General features: G+C 39.3%; 1 protein-coding gene across 1 annotated transcript in view; it reads right to left on the bottom strand.

Annotated features, from left to right (window-relative positions):
• LOC133663427 (sortilin-related receptor-like) overlaps window positions 1–15,775 on the bottom strand; it is a 168,681-nt gene that overhangs the window by 42,407 nt on the left and 110,499 nt on the right. The window contains exons 16-27 of the mRNA XM_062067889.1: window positions 14,919–15,004; window positions 12,589–12,761; window positions 11,537–11,668; window positions 11,279–11,370; window positions 9,693–9,939; window positions 9,481–9,619; window positions 8,650–8,823; window positions 8,423–8,536; window positions 6,056–6,178; window positions 3,756–3,875; window positions 3,509–3,634; window positions 81–191 (exon numbers count right to left, since the gene is read on the bottom strand). Coding sequence (XP_061923873.1) covers window positions 81–191; window positions 3,509–3,634; window positions 3,756–3,875; window positions 6,056–6,178; window positions 8,423–8,536; window positions 8,650–8,823; window positions 9,481–9,619; window positions 9,693–9,939; window positions 11,279–11,370; window positions 11,537–11,668; window positions 12,589–12,761; window positions 14,919–15,004 — 1,637 coding nt within the window. The remainder of the gene's footprint in view (window positions 1–80; window positions 192–3,508; window positions 3,635–3,755; window positions 3,876–6,055; window positions 6,179–8,422; window positions 8,537–8,649; window positions 8,824–9,480; window positions 9,620–9,692; window positions 9,940–11,278; window positions 11,371–11,536; window positions 11,669–12,588; window positions 12,762–14,918; window positions 15,005–15,775) is intronic.

The raw sequence follows: 15,775 nt of genomic DNA, 5'->3' as shown, positions 1-15,775 counted from the left end.
CATGTGACACAATAGTTTATTAGCCTTTAGGATTTGTAAACAAATAAGACATTTAAGTTCGGCACAGTAATTCTGCTTACCACAATTTTCCTCGTCAGCGCCGTCTGAACAGTCCCGAATGCCGTTACAGTGTGCAGTGACAGGCAGGCATGTGTCATTGGAGCAGAGGAAGCCTTTGCATCGAGTTCCTTCTAAAAAATAGATATAAACACAAATATGTTATTAATGCTGAAAGACAAGTACTGTACATGTGTGACAGTTATACTTGGGCCTAAATACTGAAAGCTATTATTAACTAATGATGACCCGATACAACGTTTTCACTTCTGATACAATACCAGTATTGGAGCCTTCAGTGGTGGCTGATACCAATGCTGATCCGATAAGATATAAGCACAAGACATAAATACTTGTATTATTCTGTAGTGTGGAATGTTAGAAAAGGCTTGATCAAGTGAAATTACACAAACAGAGAACAATGGTAGGTATGAAAACAAACCTACTATTATTAAACTTCTCAACAAATTGACTTATACTGTCTTTCAAGGGGCCCTTTTATGCAAACTTTTCTTACTTGTCGTTACCTGAGTTTTTGTATTTCGTATCCCAATTAGTCTTGAAAATCTGAATTCTCACCATGGACGCATGCCGGAGATATTTATAAAAAAGTGTTGTCTTCTTCCAAATAGCTCGTTTGGAGCATTTTTTATATAAATATGTGATTATTGTAGCATATTTACGTCAGTGCATATCTCCATATATGGTAGAGGTTGACCCGATGAACTTTGCGCCAGTCCCCCATTTTTATTTAGTTGTAGTTCATCCTCTGTCAGTAGACTTGATATGGAAATTCTAAAAACATGGCCGACAGGGAGAAGATGCTGGCGGAGACAGTCAAAAAGCATCTTGAAAACGGTCTGTAAAACTAAATCTATGCAAAATGTTGACCAAAACACCAACATTGCATCTTATGACGATCACAAGTAAATGTTTGAATGTAGAAAAAAAATTGCATGGACCCTTTAAGTTGAAGGTGAGTAGGAATTCATTAAATTTAGCTCATGATTAATGCAGACACGTTTGTTCCGGGATACTTTCTGATACAATTCTGCTTTGGAAACGTTGTATCTGGAAGTCATATGCTGCTATAATTATTTGATACTTGTTATTTGTTCATATTGACGGATGTTGTGCAAGACTGCTTGTATTGAGCTTTTATTAAAGATTTTAGGCGCCAGCCGAAATAATGAAAAACTTGTTTTTTTGTTGATATCAAAGCATCCATCCATCCATTTTCTACCGCTTGTCCCTTTTGAGGTCGCGGGGGGTGCTGGAGCCTATCTCAGCTGCATTCGGGTGGAAGGCGGGGTACACCCTGGACAAGTCGCCACCTCATCGCAGGGCCAACACAGATAGACAGACAACATTCACACTCATATTCACACAGTAGGGCCAATTTAGTGTTGCCAATCAACCTATCCCCAGGTGCATGTCTTTGGAAGTGGGAGGAAGCCGGAGTACCCGGAGGGAACCCACGCAGTCACGGGGAGAACATGCAAACTCCACACAGAAAGATCCCGAGCCCGGGATCCAACATCCAATATTAATATTGGACTGGGACACTCCTAATAGAGTGAAACCTTGATTTACGAACGCCTCTTTTTGCCACCATGTTCGGTTTACGAACCTTAAATCGCGCTAAATATGTCTCTGTGTGCAAACCATGTCTCGGAGTATGAACGCTTCATTCATTTTGCATTTGCCGCATGAAACCATCGGGGGCTGCCATTTTTATGGCATCACTTCCTATAAACACGGGCAAGGCCACTTTAAAGAGGCCCCTTCATCACATACTGTTTACATCCTGTACATACCAGTGCCGCCATTTCCAAGAGCTTCCACGGCGACCGGCACTTCTGACGTGTTTATTTCCACAATCACCGTACCTTGTGCCGGTCAGAGCTGTGTCAGCCTGTCTTAGAAATCCCTTTGTGTGATCGGAAACTCTTCAAAATGTCTCCAAACACTCACAGCGTCACTGTATCAGCTAGTTAGCCTGTGGCTTGCAACACTTTCAGTTTGAGGATTTTATCAGCAAAGGAGGCTTTGTTCAGTAGCAAGTCTTTAATTGTGATGAAACCAAAACAGATGCCACAGCGGACCTTTATTACAGCAAAGGAGACGGCACTACCGGGACAAAAGCCGATGAAGTATTGCCTCAAACTACCAGTTTGTGCTAATGCCAGAGTTTTTAATAACGGCACCGATATTCGCAGACACAAGGTAAAATAATTTTCCTTTTTGTAGCAACAAGGTAGTTAACGTATTGGAGTGCACCAATGATGCTTTATTGTGTGTGTGTTGACATTTAAGCTTAATGTAACGTTATGTTGTTTGGGTAAAAAATAGATTGTTGAGCCATTACACCTTTGTTATGTTGGTTTGAGATATATATATATATATATATATATATATATATACACATACATACATACATACATATATATATATATATATATATATATATATATATATATATATATATATATATATATATATATATATATATATATATATATATATATATATATATATACACATACATACATACATATATATATATATATATATGTATATATATATATATATATATATATATATATATATATATATATATATATATATATATATATATATATATATATATATATATATATATATATATATACATATACACACACATTTACATACATTATAGTGTCTTCAAAGTGTGCCGTTTTTTTACTAAATATGGACTTTTGTAGCGGCTACAACCATTTATGTATGTTTACATTGATTCTTATGGCGGGCAGCACGGTAATACAGGGGTTAATGCATGTGCCTCACAATACAAAAGTCTGAGTAGTCCTGAGTTCAATCCCGGGCTTGGGATCTTTCTGTGTGGAGTTTGCATGTTCTCCCCGTGACTGTGTGGGTTCCGGTTCTCCGGCTTCCTCCCACCTCCAAAGACATGCACCTGGGGATAGGTTGATTGGCAACACTAAATTGGCCCTAGTGTGTGAATGTGAGTGTGAATGTTGTTTGTCTATCTGTGTTGGCCCTGTGATGAGGTGGCGACTTGTCTAGGGTGTACCCAGCCTTCCGCCCATGTGCAGCTGAGATAGGCTCCAGAACCCCCCGTTACCCCGAAAGGGATAAGTGGTAGAAATGGATGGATGGATGATTCTTATGGCGAACTCTGCTCCACTGAACTTTTCAGTTTACGAACCATGTTCACGAACCAATTAAGTTCGTAAATTGAGGTTCCACTGTAAGCTACTGTAGTGCATTCTAGCTACAAATGTTGGCTCATCTGTGACTCACATAGCATCCCACTATGTATCTCATTAATTTGAAAACACCAGCATAAGCGTAACTTTACCAAGTGAGGAAATTACTTTAATAGTTTTTAAAACTAACATTACGACATAATATGCACAAGGTGTGTTCAAGTGATTCCAGTAGTTACCACAGTAATGAGGGTCTTCATCTGAGTTGTCCTGGCAGTCATTGTCACCGTCACACGTCCAGCGCTGTGGTATGCAATGCCCTGTGTGGCACTGGAAACTACTGGATTCACATGTATGGTGGCCGACTAGAAAGAAACACAAGTGGGAAATTAATAAAAGTAGCAAGAGATTTTTCAAACATACAATATTATACAGAAAGGCATGATATTAACAGTGTGACACATTATTTACTTGAAAAACATTTACCTGTGCAGTTAGTCTCGTCTGACCAGTCTCTACAGTCATTGTCTCCATCACAGCGCCAGGCCTCACGGATGCAAACACCCCGTGCACATGTAAACTCCCCATCACCGCACTTGTGAGACTCTTGAGACATGCAACAACAGCATTGTTAGTGCACTAAGGCCGCGGCTACAGATGCAACACAAACACAGGTATTTTCACAAACATCTCACTATGGTGTAAAAAAAACAAAAAAACTCAGTCCTCACACCAGTGATGGAAAAAAAATTCTATCTGCACTTTGTCAGGTCAAAAGCCCGAAAAAGCAACCACAACTGACTTAATTGCACATTATTACACCTCTGTTCTATATTAGGTAAGTGCAAACTTTTTCGCCTTAAAGCTACGTACAGAAAGGATGCTGGAGCCACTTGGATTTTATTTACTTATCCTTAGTGAGGGGAGAACAAGGAACACAACAAATAAGCAATGTTTGGTAATTTCAACGTGAAATAAATTACATCGATATTACGGTATTTTCTTAATTCATATCTTGTTTAAAAATATATCGATACATCTCACAAACTCGATATATCGCCCAACCCTACTACTATGTATTTCAAGATATGCTAAGCTTTTAAATAAAGTTAAAAAATTATTGTTGTTACTATGATATCTTGTTCAAGCGACCAATACTTCAATGTTAATCTTCTCAGTGTGCACTTGTTTAGTTGTACTGTATGTATAAAATATAATTATATATATAGGGAGAAATACAAATTAAGACCTAAGCTGCAAATGGCCACAGGGTCTTATTTTGGACACATACTTACTTGTGGTCTGTTAAAGGGGTCTTATCCTGCTCATTTCCGTTTTTTTAATGACCCTGACCACACCTACTACAATAAGTCAGGTACTTGCTCCAAGTCCTATCCCCTCTCATGGTACACTAATGTGCTGTAATACAGTGGTTGGGCTCAGTGGCCTGAACATACGCTGCTACTTATATGGGTTAGGTAACAGCATTCATTTTGAGAATAAAGAGTTCAGATTGTATAAGTAAGTCTCTTTAAACATTTTAGGGTGTAGCACAGTGATTTTCAAACTGTTTGGCATACCACTAGATGGAGCAGTACGCGGGCAGAGGCTTGCAACCGGCAGAGTCCCCACATGCGGATTTTTCATGCCTGTGCCCTGGCTCCCTTTAGCTTACCTTTGAAACAAATTGTAAATAAATAATGGCTATTCAATTTGTATTTATTTTATTTAGTTACTTTATTTTAACTTAGTAGTTGTTATTTTGGGGAGTTCAGTGAGCTTCTAATGTAAAAATACAACGTATTTTACTATTTTGTTGATCAGAAAGTACGTCACACCCTATATGTGTCATCTTGTGCTGCCAAGCAATTGTATTGTTTTTAGCGGTCAACCCATGGTAAGCTAGCAATGGGCAGATGAAAAAAAGATAAACATTTCTGATGAAAATAGTAAAGGTAATGCTTCATGGACAGATTCATTTGTTTTCACTGTTGACGAGGCTGGTTCACCTGTTTGTTTAATATGTGGGGAGATAATAGCAAACAACATAAAATCAAATGTTGAAAGACATTTCCAGAACAAACACACAGCATTCGCGGAAAAATACCCAGCTGGAGATGACCGAAAAAGATCAGTTTCGGAACTGCGGAAAGCTGATCAGAGAAAAACTACTTGGAAAGTCGTTTTCTGTCTAGTGTTTGACTTTATAAATGCTACAGCATAAGTGTAATAAAACTATAAGTGGTGTTGTCGTCATTTTAGGGATCAAACAGAGTTTGTAGCACTAAGTGGGTTTCATTTGGTAGGAAATGGGCTCAAATGGCTCCTTGTACATTGCCAACCCCTGATCTAGTGGTACGCCAAAGAATCACTTGTTTAAAGTACCGTACTGTTTTATTTTTCTATATTCAAACACAGTGTTACTGTTCAAACTGTGTGAAATGTTACAGTGGCTAAAAATATCAAATATACTTGTTAAATAAAAACTCTGTTTTCTTTTTATTGAATACTTAGGCCTACTACGCTACTATATTTTAACGTTAGTCATCTTGGTAGTACTTGGAGAGCCAAGAGTTCTCTGAGGTGGTACTTGGTGAAAAAAGTTTGAGAACCACTGGTCTAGCATACATACACTGTAAGTACTTAACCAATATTTTGTGACAGATGCATTTGTTTGCTAAGTTTTCTTCAGTGTTCTACATGGATTGAAAGACATAGACAACACCTTTTTACTTTGGAATTAAATCTTTCTCCATAAATATCTCCAAAAGGGCATAAATACATACCACAGTGTTTTTCATCACTGTTGTCTCCACAGTCGTCTTCGTGGTCACAGTAGAAGGCCAAGGGAATACAGGAACCAGACGATATGCAGCGAAACTGGTTGGACGGGTCACAAGTTGTTGTCGCTGATAACACCCAAAAGCAGAAACAATAGATTACAAATAGCAACTAAAAACAACTATGTTCCATGTTTATTTAATGGTAAACATTATTTGATAGATATACAGTTCTAATTAGTAGTCATTGCAGCAGGTCCTCAGTCTACAATACAAGTATCAGAATGTATACCTAAATTAACACATTAGTCACTCTCACTGTACACAGAACACAAAAAGGACATTTAAAATAAAGATTGAATACAAGAATTAAGTTAAACAAAAATAAAGAAGATAACTCCTTCATTTTGTCCCTGTAATTGTATTGCACACTGGAAGGCGTGTTACAAGGCAAGGAGATATTGGGGAGGAGGAAGCCTCAATAATGAGACCACTACACAGCTTACTTATCACTGTCCATTTAAAGGCCTACTGAAACCCACTATTACCGACCACGCAGTCTGATAGTTTATATATCAATGATGAAATCTTAACATTGCAACACATGCCAATACGGCCGGGTTAACTTATAAAGTGCAATTTTAAATTTCCCTGGGAACTTCCAGTTGAAAACGTCTATGTATGATGACGTTTGCGCGTGATGTCAATGGTTGAAACGGAAGTATTCAGACACATTGTATCACAATACAAACAGCTCTGTTTTCATCGCAAAATTCCACAGTATTCTGGACATCTGTGTTGGTGAATCTTTTGCAATTTGTTTAATGAACAATGGAGACTGCAAAGAAGAAAGCTGTAGGTGGGATCAGTGTATTAGCGGCTGGCTGCAGCAACACAACCAGGAGGACTTTGAGGATAGCAGACGCGCTATCCGACGCTAGCCGCCGACCGCATCGATGATCGGGTGAAGTCCTTAGTCGCGCCGTCGATCGCTGGAACGCAGGTGAGCACGGGTGTTGATGAGCAGATGAGGGCTGGCGTAGGCGGAGCGCTAATGTTTTTATCATAGCTCTGACGAGGTCCCGTAGCTAAGTTAGCTTCAATGGCGTCGTTAGCAACAGCATTGCTAGGCTTCGACAGGCGGCACAGCATTAACCGTGTGGTTACAGGTCCAGTATTTGGTTCGGTGTCTCCTGATAGTAGTATTGTTGATCTGCTGTCTGTCCTTCCAGTCAGGGGCTTATTTCTTTTGTTTCTATCTGCATTTAAGCACGATGCTATCACGTTAGCTCCGTAGCTAAAGTGCTTCACCGATGTATTGTCGTGGAGATAAAAGTCACTGTGAATGTCCATTTCGCGTTCTCGACTCTCATTTTCAAGAGGATATAGTATCCGAGGTGGTTTAAATTACAAATCCATGATCCACAATAGAAAAAGGAGAAAGTGGGGAATCCAATGAGCCCTTTTACCTAAGTTACGGTCAGAGCGAAAAAAGATATACATCCTGCACTGCACTCTAGTCCTTCACTCTCACGTTCCTCATCCACGAATCTTTCATCCTCGCTCAAATTAATGGGGTAATCGTCGCTTTCTCGGTCCGAATCGCTCTCGCTGCTGGTGTAAACAATGGGGAAATGTGAGGAGCCCTTCAACCTGCGACGTCACGCTACTTCCGGTACAGGCAAGGCTTTTTTTTATCAGCGACCCAAAAGTTGCGAACTTTATCGTCGATGTTCTCTACTAAATCCTTTCAGCAAAAATATGGCAATATCGCGAAATGATCAAGTATGACACATAGAATGGATCTGCTATCCCTGTTTAAATAAAAAAATGCATTTCAGTAGGCCTTTAATAGGAGCAGATCTTTTCACATGTTCAAAAATACCAGCTTCATCATTATGGTTGTGAAGTTTTAACGGCTTGCAGCCAATGTCTGCATTTCTCAGTTTTATGAGCTTTTTACGTCTATTTTTACTTCACTTCCTCTTATTTGAGGCACAGCCATCAGAACAGTCTGCCTTACATTTAGAAGACAAAATCAAGGGAAAGAAGTTAACCAAAATGAACAAAAGTGACATTCATTCTTTCTCTGTGTAGCGATGCGTGACTTAATATTCTTCCATCACAACAGACTAGTTGTGTTTTAATTTTTTTTTGTACAGTATTAAAAATGTATAGGAGTGCAACATAAAGCAAAACGCTGTACACGACGACTGCCTGTAATGTGTTTTTTTGCAATTAAGAAGTAGTATAAAATATTTGAAGGTTGGAATTTAGGAAAGCCAAAGCTAATGCTAAAGCTAGCATACTTCATCATTCTAATAAAATCTCTGATGAATGTGTAGAACACAAATTGTAATAAAATTTACTTACGACACTCCTGTTCATCACTCATATCTCCGCAATCGTTGTCGCTGTCACATTTCCAGATATTGCTGATGCAACGGCCATTTGTGCAGCGGTACTGGTTTGCAGAACAGCTGAGTTCTGATAAGAGCGATAACCATAAGCCACCAATAATTAACAAAGTAGAGTAAGAGTTTCAAATGCAGACTTTGCAGCACAGGATGATCATTATGCATTGTGTACTTCGGTCTCACCAGTCTTAACACATGTGGTGTTTTGGAGCTGGTATCGAGTGGGACATTGGCATTGCAGCTGTCCGTCGGATGTGGTTGTAGTTGGGGAACCTTCTGGGCAAATGCAGGTGTGCCTATGGCCAGGCTGAGGCAGGCACAGCAGGCTGCATGGCTGGTCAGCACAGGCATTATGACCTGGTTCAAGAGACATAGTGTACAGTGGTACCTCAACTTAAGAGTGCCCCAACTTAAGAAGAGTGTTTTGAAGTAAGAGCTGTCTCTAGGCTAATTGTGCTGACAAGAAGTAGATGGTATTCAGTATTTAAAAAAAAGAAATAATCAAAAATATGGCCAAACGTGTCGCTAACTTGGCAGAGCAATTTGAGCATATCACTGCTCGTCTGCACCATACTGAACAACAAGTATAACCCATTTTTACCATTTTTTAACCCATTTCAATGAATTTCAATGCGAGACGTTGATTTTGAGTTACAAGTATGTTGAGTTAAGACCTCTGTCACAGAACTAATTAAGCTCTCAAGATGATGTAGTACTATAATTGGGATTTGTAAATACAACTAGTATTTTTTACAGCGAGGGGTCAGAACGCATTAATTTTGCAAATTTGCTAAAACAAATCATATGTAGTTCAATAAATGCTAAGCTATCTGAACAAAATATTTTAGCTTCATACTCAAGTCGACAAAAACTAATAAAAAATGTTTGCGCTGAAGGTAAAAGCCACAAAGGCAGACTTTGGACACCCCTGCTTAATGTGTCTAATACTAAACTGAATTGAATTACTGTACATAAATATTACTGCTAAAATTTGTAATCAGCTGTGTTTCCTACCTTTGTTCTTGCCATTATAAAAAATCTTAAGGTCCATAACACCGGTCAGTCTGCCAATAATTAGCTCATTACTCGTAGAACCAGTTTTAGGAGCTTTGAAAATTCCCATTCTGGACCAGTCATCCCAATACAAGTCATTCTGCAAACAAATGTAAACATAATAAAAAACAGTCAGATATTTATTATAAAATTGTGTTGTTGAAAACACTCACCTTGAAGACGGCAATTGCATAAGGGTGTGGCAAGCCTTCAATTTGAATTGTCCGCTGGCCCCCATTGAAGTCAGCCCTTTCGATGCGGTCACTGAAGGCTTCAGTCCAGTACAGCCAGTGATCATCAGCTGTGATCCCATTGGGCCAGCGGACCCCTTCTGACGCGATGGAGGAAACATTGGTTCCGTCCATGTGGCTCCGGTAAATACCTGCTGCTGTGTCTCCCCAGTCGGTCCAAAACATCAGACTGTGGGATGGAGGAATATGAATTAAAAAATATAGACTATTGGGACTGACAATCAGACAAGCTATGCTGTCAATTCTGAGGATGACTTGATATCACTTTTTACTGCAAAATGGTGACCGATCAGCTCTCCTTTCTTTTTACTTGTTATAGTAATAGATTTGTAAGCATTCATTTTGCTTAATAGAGAAAATAAAACACCATGTTTAAATATTTTGCACACCTAAAGGAATAAACTACATTGACTACCACCTATATAATCAATATAATTTTTGATTAAACACTAGACCCAGCAGCAACTTTGAAAAGCTTCAAAATAAAATGTGCAATAAATTGTGCAAAAGTTTAAAGGCCAGTCTCAAAACATATGGATAAGTGATTATAATGCCTGTGTACAATGAGATATTTCACGCTCAATGTGGCCTATACTTCAATTACATATCAAAAAACTAATTGCAATGTTGACCCCAACTTAATAATAGTCAATATCTTAAAAACTAACTATAACTTGAATCTATGTAAGATCTATAGTGATTTTATATCATAACATGTAGGTGTTGAGTTCTTTCGAGATCTAGAATTTTTCGCGATCCTCAGTATAAGATCGGACTATCCTTCAGTCATTAATTGTTTTGTTATTAATAACATGGGTTATTTTGTTTAAAAAACTGTGCACTAAACATTGTAGTACCGCTAGCCTGTGTTATGCTGACATGTAGTGACGGGTCAAACGATACTGAAGCCGATCTCAATGCCTTATGAAATACAAGGCGTGATATTGTATATCTCGAAGCCTCGATGTGTGTGTGACTTTTGGAGAAAAAAAGCGTGACCGATAAAGGACCTGTGTTATTTGACTGCAAAGCACTAAACTGTCTTCATCAGGAAGCACTTCTTTCGCTGACGAGTGATAGCTTGCATGTAGCGTGCCACGTTTGACATCGTTTTTCATCACCAGTATCGATCTGAAAGGAACTAAGAAATATAATGATGATCAAAAAAATATATATAAAAATAAAATAATAATTATAATAATCTCGCCTCATTGGAGCGTTATTTATTTACATTTTTTTATCGGTTATCAGAGCTTTTTCTTTATCGGTGGGACGTCACAATTCCTATTATTGACCTGATAATTATCGTGCACCCTTGATATATAGATTAGAATATTAAAAGCCCCCTTTTAAGTTAAATTAAATAAACTTAACACAAAAATAAATTACTCTCTTCCTTACAATGGATACGTGTGTGTGTGTGTGTGTGTGTGGGTGTGTGTGTGTGTGCGCGCGTGCGTGCGCATGTGTGTGGTGTCTGTGTGAGTGTGTCGGTTAACAGAATGTACCCTTCTTCAGGCAGTAAAACAAGAGCTCGTGGATGTTCCAGAATGGAGTCATTAAGAAGGGTGTGGCGCCAGTCCCCGTCAGGATTGGAAACCTTCAACATACACAAACCAGTGTGTGTGTAAATTGTATGATACACTGCGTAGATCTTTAGGTAAATGCTAACATTTACCTATCTAGATTTTTAGTAGTAGTTTTTTATTGTATTATGTTTTAAACTAATAAAATATAACGAGTCAAACTTTTTTAGTGTTGCGTACCTCAATTTTCTTTTCCCCAGCATCAACCCAGTAAAGCAATCTGCTGATGGGGTCAAACACCAAGGCCTCTACATCCATCAGGTCTTCCTTAACTATAATCTCTTGACCGGTACTGCCATTCATACAGAGACGCTGCAAGAGAATATCAAGATGGTCAAAGTCAAAGCGTGTCTATTGTTGAGTCCATGCTCTCACATTCGCAAACATTCACATTCACTTGTTTTCTAAGTATCATAATTCATTAAAGAATCATGATTTATAAATGTGACTAGTTCAGTTCAGTTTATTCATTTATAAAGCACTTTTAAAAACAACCCCAGTTGGCCAGAGTGCTATTTGACAATTTGAACCAAAAAAAAGGGCACACTGTGTCACATTTACATTGTAACACAGAAGGTTGAATAAAATACAATAATAAAATATACCTTAAAAGAAGTGCAAAATATATAACCTAAAAATACTAAAATGTAATACATAAATAAAACATTTAAAATACAAGAATTAAAAACGACCAAGATAGCCTAGCTGGATTTGAATGCCAAGGAGTAAAAACATGTTTTTAATCTGGATTTAAATTGGCTCAGAGACTAGGAGAATCTAATGGATAGTGAAAGGCTGTTCCACAATTTGGGCCCTGCCACTGAGATGGCTCTATCTCCTGTGGTTTTGAGTCGGGTTTAGGGACAGCCAGGATAAACTGATCTGAAGACCTCAGTCAGGGTCTTGCTGGGGAAATAAAGCTACAGCAGCGCAATAAGACATGGCGGGGTTACTTGGTGCAAGCATTTAAAAACAATAGGTACAATTTTAAAATGAACTAGGAGCCAATGAAGGGAGGCCAGTGGTAATGTGCTCACATCGTTTGGTTTCGGTTAAAAGACGAGCAGCAGAATTATGCAAGCCCTGCAACCGCTGGAGAGAGCAGGCCTACATACAAAAAATTACAGTAACCCAGGAGTGACATCACGAATGCATGGATAGCAGTAGAACTCCTCTCATTCCAAAGTGGTTATTGCTAGTTCAACAGTCTTCCGGGGAGATTTCTCACTAACCTGTATGGTATTTAGCAAGATGTCAGCCCAGTAGATGCAGTTCCTGTCATAGTCGAAGTCCAGAGCTACAGCCTCCTTTAGACCAAGCAGTGGGAGGGCCTGGTCATTGCCAGTGGCCAGCTCATAGCGATGGATTGAGTTCCTCAGAGCATACAGTATGAACTCATTACTCTCTATAAGAAGAAGAAATACATATATAAATAGAAAAAAGAGGACTGGCACAGAAAATCTGGACAAATAATTGATATTTTAATGGACCCAGTTGGTTTATATCCACCAGATTGCCTAACTCACGTCAACAAATGGTTGTAGGCATAACTAAAAACAGCCATTGCTTGCACATTTGCAGAGACATACAGACGATTTCCTCCATTTCTCCATTGATTTATGAAAAATGTTCGGTTGCGAAGTCAACCATGAAATTAGAACCTTGGGTCAAGTGGGCTTTATAATGATAAAGGAAACAATTACATAACATTTGATGACATAAATAGGTTGGTTTTTCATAGAAATGTAAGTACTCCTCTGATTGTGGAATTTCATCGACCATTTATATCAACGTCAGTTTAAGGAGGAAATATTTTTAAATAAGAACACGGCGGTCCAGGACTTGCTGAGATGGTCTACTTAGACGGGTTGTCAACCTGAATGGGTTGCACGAGGGTTTATCTTCTGGATATCAGACCTGCTATTAGGTAAAAAAAACAGTACACCATGGGTCATCATTTACAGTGCAGTTAAAGTGGAACTATGATACATTTTAATCTACATTTAACATTTTTAAATTTCCATGTGGTCTAGATAATATGTATTGGATACGCTTTGGTGTAAATTTTGCTCAACAGTCACATTTATAACACAGTTCATGCATCCATCCATCCATCCATCCATCCATTTTCTACCGCTTATTCCCTTCGGGGTCGCGGGGGGCGCTAGAGCCTATCTCAGCTACAATCGGGCAGAAGGCGGGGTACACCCTGGACAAGTCGCCACCTCATCGCAGGGCCAACACAGATAGACAGATAACATTCACACTCACATTCACACACTAGGGCCAATTTAGTGTCGCCAATCAACCTATCCCCAGGTGCATGTCTTTGGAGGTGGGAGGAAGCCGGAGTACCCGCATGTGTATGCAAAATGTTTGTTTGTGGAGGCGTTCCAAGATTGCAAATTATACCATGCTCCACCCTCTCCAAAAGTATAAATTTATCGTTTGAAAATGTACATTGTTAAATATACACCTCGAAGACGAACGTCACCACTATTTATTTTCCAGATCAATCGAAAACAAACTTAATAAACAATATACAGATGAATCCGATTACAACATTAGGTACATCTTCAATGTTCAAACTCACCTATCGGTACAGACCCCAGAGTTGCAAAGAAAAAGCTGTTCTTACCGGAAATTATATCCTATCCCTACATGTCGCACGTCGGAGTTATTGTGCGCATGCCAACACTAGATAAAAATAATACTTTATCCCACTTTGTCTTGTTCCCTTAAACCAAATCGTACGTTGGAGTTTAGTGTCTAAACAAATGTTTGTACTCATCCCTCTTGACAAATCAGTCCTGAGTAAAATGTTGTAAAGACAAACAGGGAGGTATTTATTTTATAGACATCATGGCAAGTAAGATAACATTAGATGAGAATTAATAACACACATGGTCCAGGCAGGAGCTGCAAACTAGAAATCCCCACATTAGTACATTTGTCAATCGCTGACGTCACTGATTGCCCACAGTTAACAAAAGACTCCAAAACACAGTGATCAGAGGCATCCAAAGCATGCAAGCTCACGCCCAAGTGCATGAACCTTATGATTTGAAGTGTTGGCATTGTTTAGCATGAGTATCCTACTACACTACTTTTTATTAGAAATGACAACAGCAGCGGATTTTGTGCATATACGAGCCAGTCTTCCCCAAAAACAAGACGATAGAAAAAAATGAAGAATTTATTTACAACAACTTTAGACTACAAATAGATTTAAAAAATTGTGAACTCACGCAAAGCTGTGCGGGTAAACATCTACCATTTATGGAGATATCTGCTGACATTAGTATGGCTAAATACTTTACTTAAGTCTCTAATTTCAAACGGCTCATTTGGAGAAGGTTTGGAAGAACTGTATACATATCTCTGCTAATCCTCCATGGTTTGATTTCAAATTTTTAGGACTTAAGGAGATCCAAAATACATAAAAAACGGTACTAACAGGTAACTAAAGGTGACTTTACTTAATTGTACCCCTTTAAGTAATAGTACAACAACATCCACAGTTTAGAAAGTCATCACTTGTCTACTGGAAGTCGCAAATTACCTCCAACTGGACACGGTAGCATCTCTCCCTCCAGTCTGGCTTCCACATCTCCTCCACTGCAACTGTCACCTGGTACCTTTCTGTATCTGTAATAAGAAACAGAACAGCCATTTTCATTAATCTGACATTTGGTGGTGCTATCATAAAAATTATAAAATGTGAACAACAGGTTTATGACTTAAGTTTAATAATTACTTGAGGCCATGGTTGGTTATGTTTTAATTTATATTCTTAAACATATGTGTGTTTGGGGTGTCCATATGTGCACTTGGCACCAGGACACCTTAGGCCGCAGTTCCATGATCGACTTTGTAGTTGTGTCATCGGATTTGCGGCCTCATGTTTTGGACATGTTTGGGTTTTCTGGGAACGTCTGGCAGAGTCTCCTGTCAGAGAGAGTTTCAATTCCCGCCTCCGGAAGAACTTTGAACATGTCACGAGGGAGGTGCTGGACATTGAGTCCGAATGGACCATGTTCCGCGCCTCTATTGTCGAGGCGGCTGATTGGAGCTGTGGCCGCAAGGTAGTTGGTGCCTGTCGTGGCGGTAATCCTAGAACCCGTTGGTGGACACCGGCGGTGAGGGATGCCGTCAAGCTGAAGAAGGAGTCCTATCGGGTTCTTTTGGCTCATAGGACTCCTGAGGCAGCGGACAGGTACCGACAGGCCAAGTGGTGGGCGGCTTTAGCGGTCGCGGAGGCAAAAACTCGGACATGGGAGAAATTTGGGGAAGCCATGAAAAACGACTTCCGGACGGCTTCGAAGCGATTCTGGACCACCATCTGCCACCTCAGGAAGGGGAAGCAGTGCAATATCAACACCGTGTATGGTGAGGATGGTGTTCTGCTGGCCTTGACTG

The sequence above is a fragment of the Entelurus aequoreus genome, linkage group LG13 (genome assembly GCF_033978785.1).
Source record: "Entelurus aequoreus isolate RoL-2023_Sb linkage group LG13, RoL_Eaeq_v1.1, whole genome shotgun sequence".
In the NCBI taxonomy this organism is placed as follows: Eukaryota; Metazoa; Chordata; class Actinopteri; order Syngnathiformes; family Syngnathidae; genus Entelurus; species Entelurus aequoreus.
This window is presented reverse-complemented; position numbering and strand designations above follow the sequence as displayed.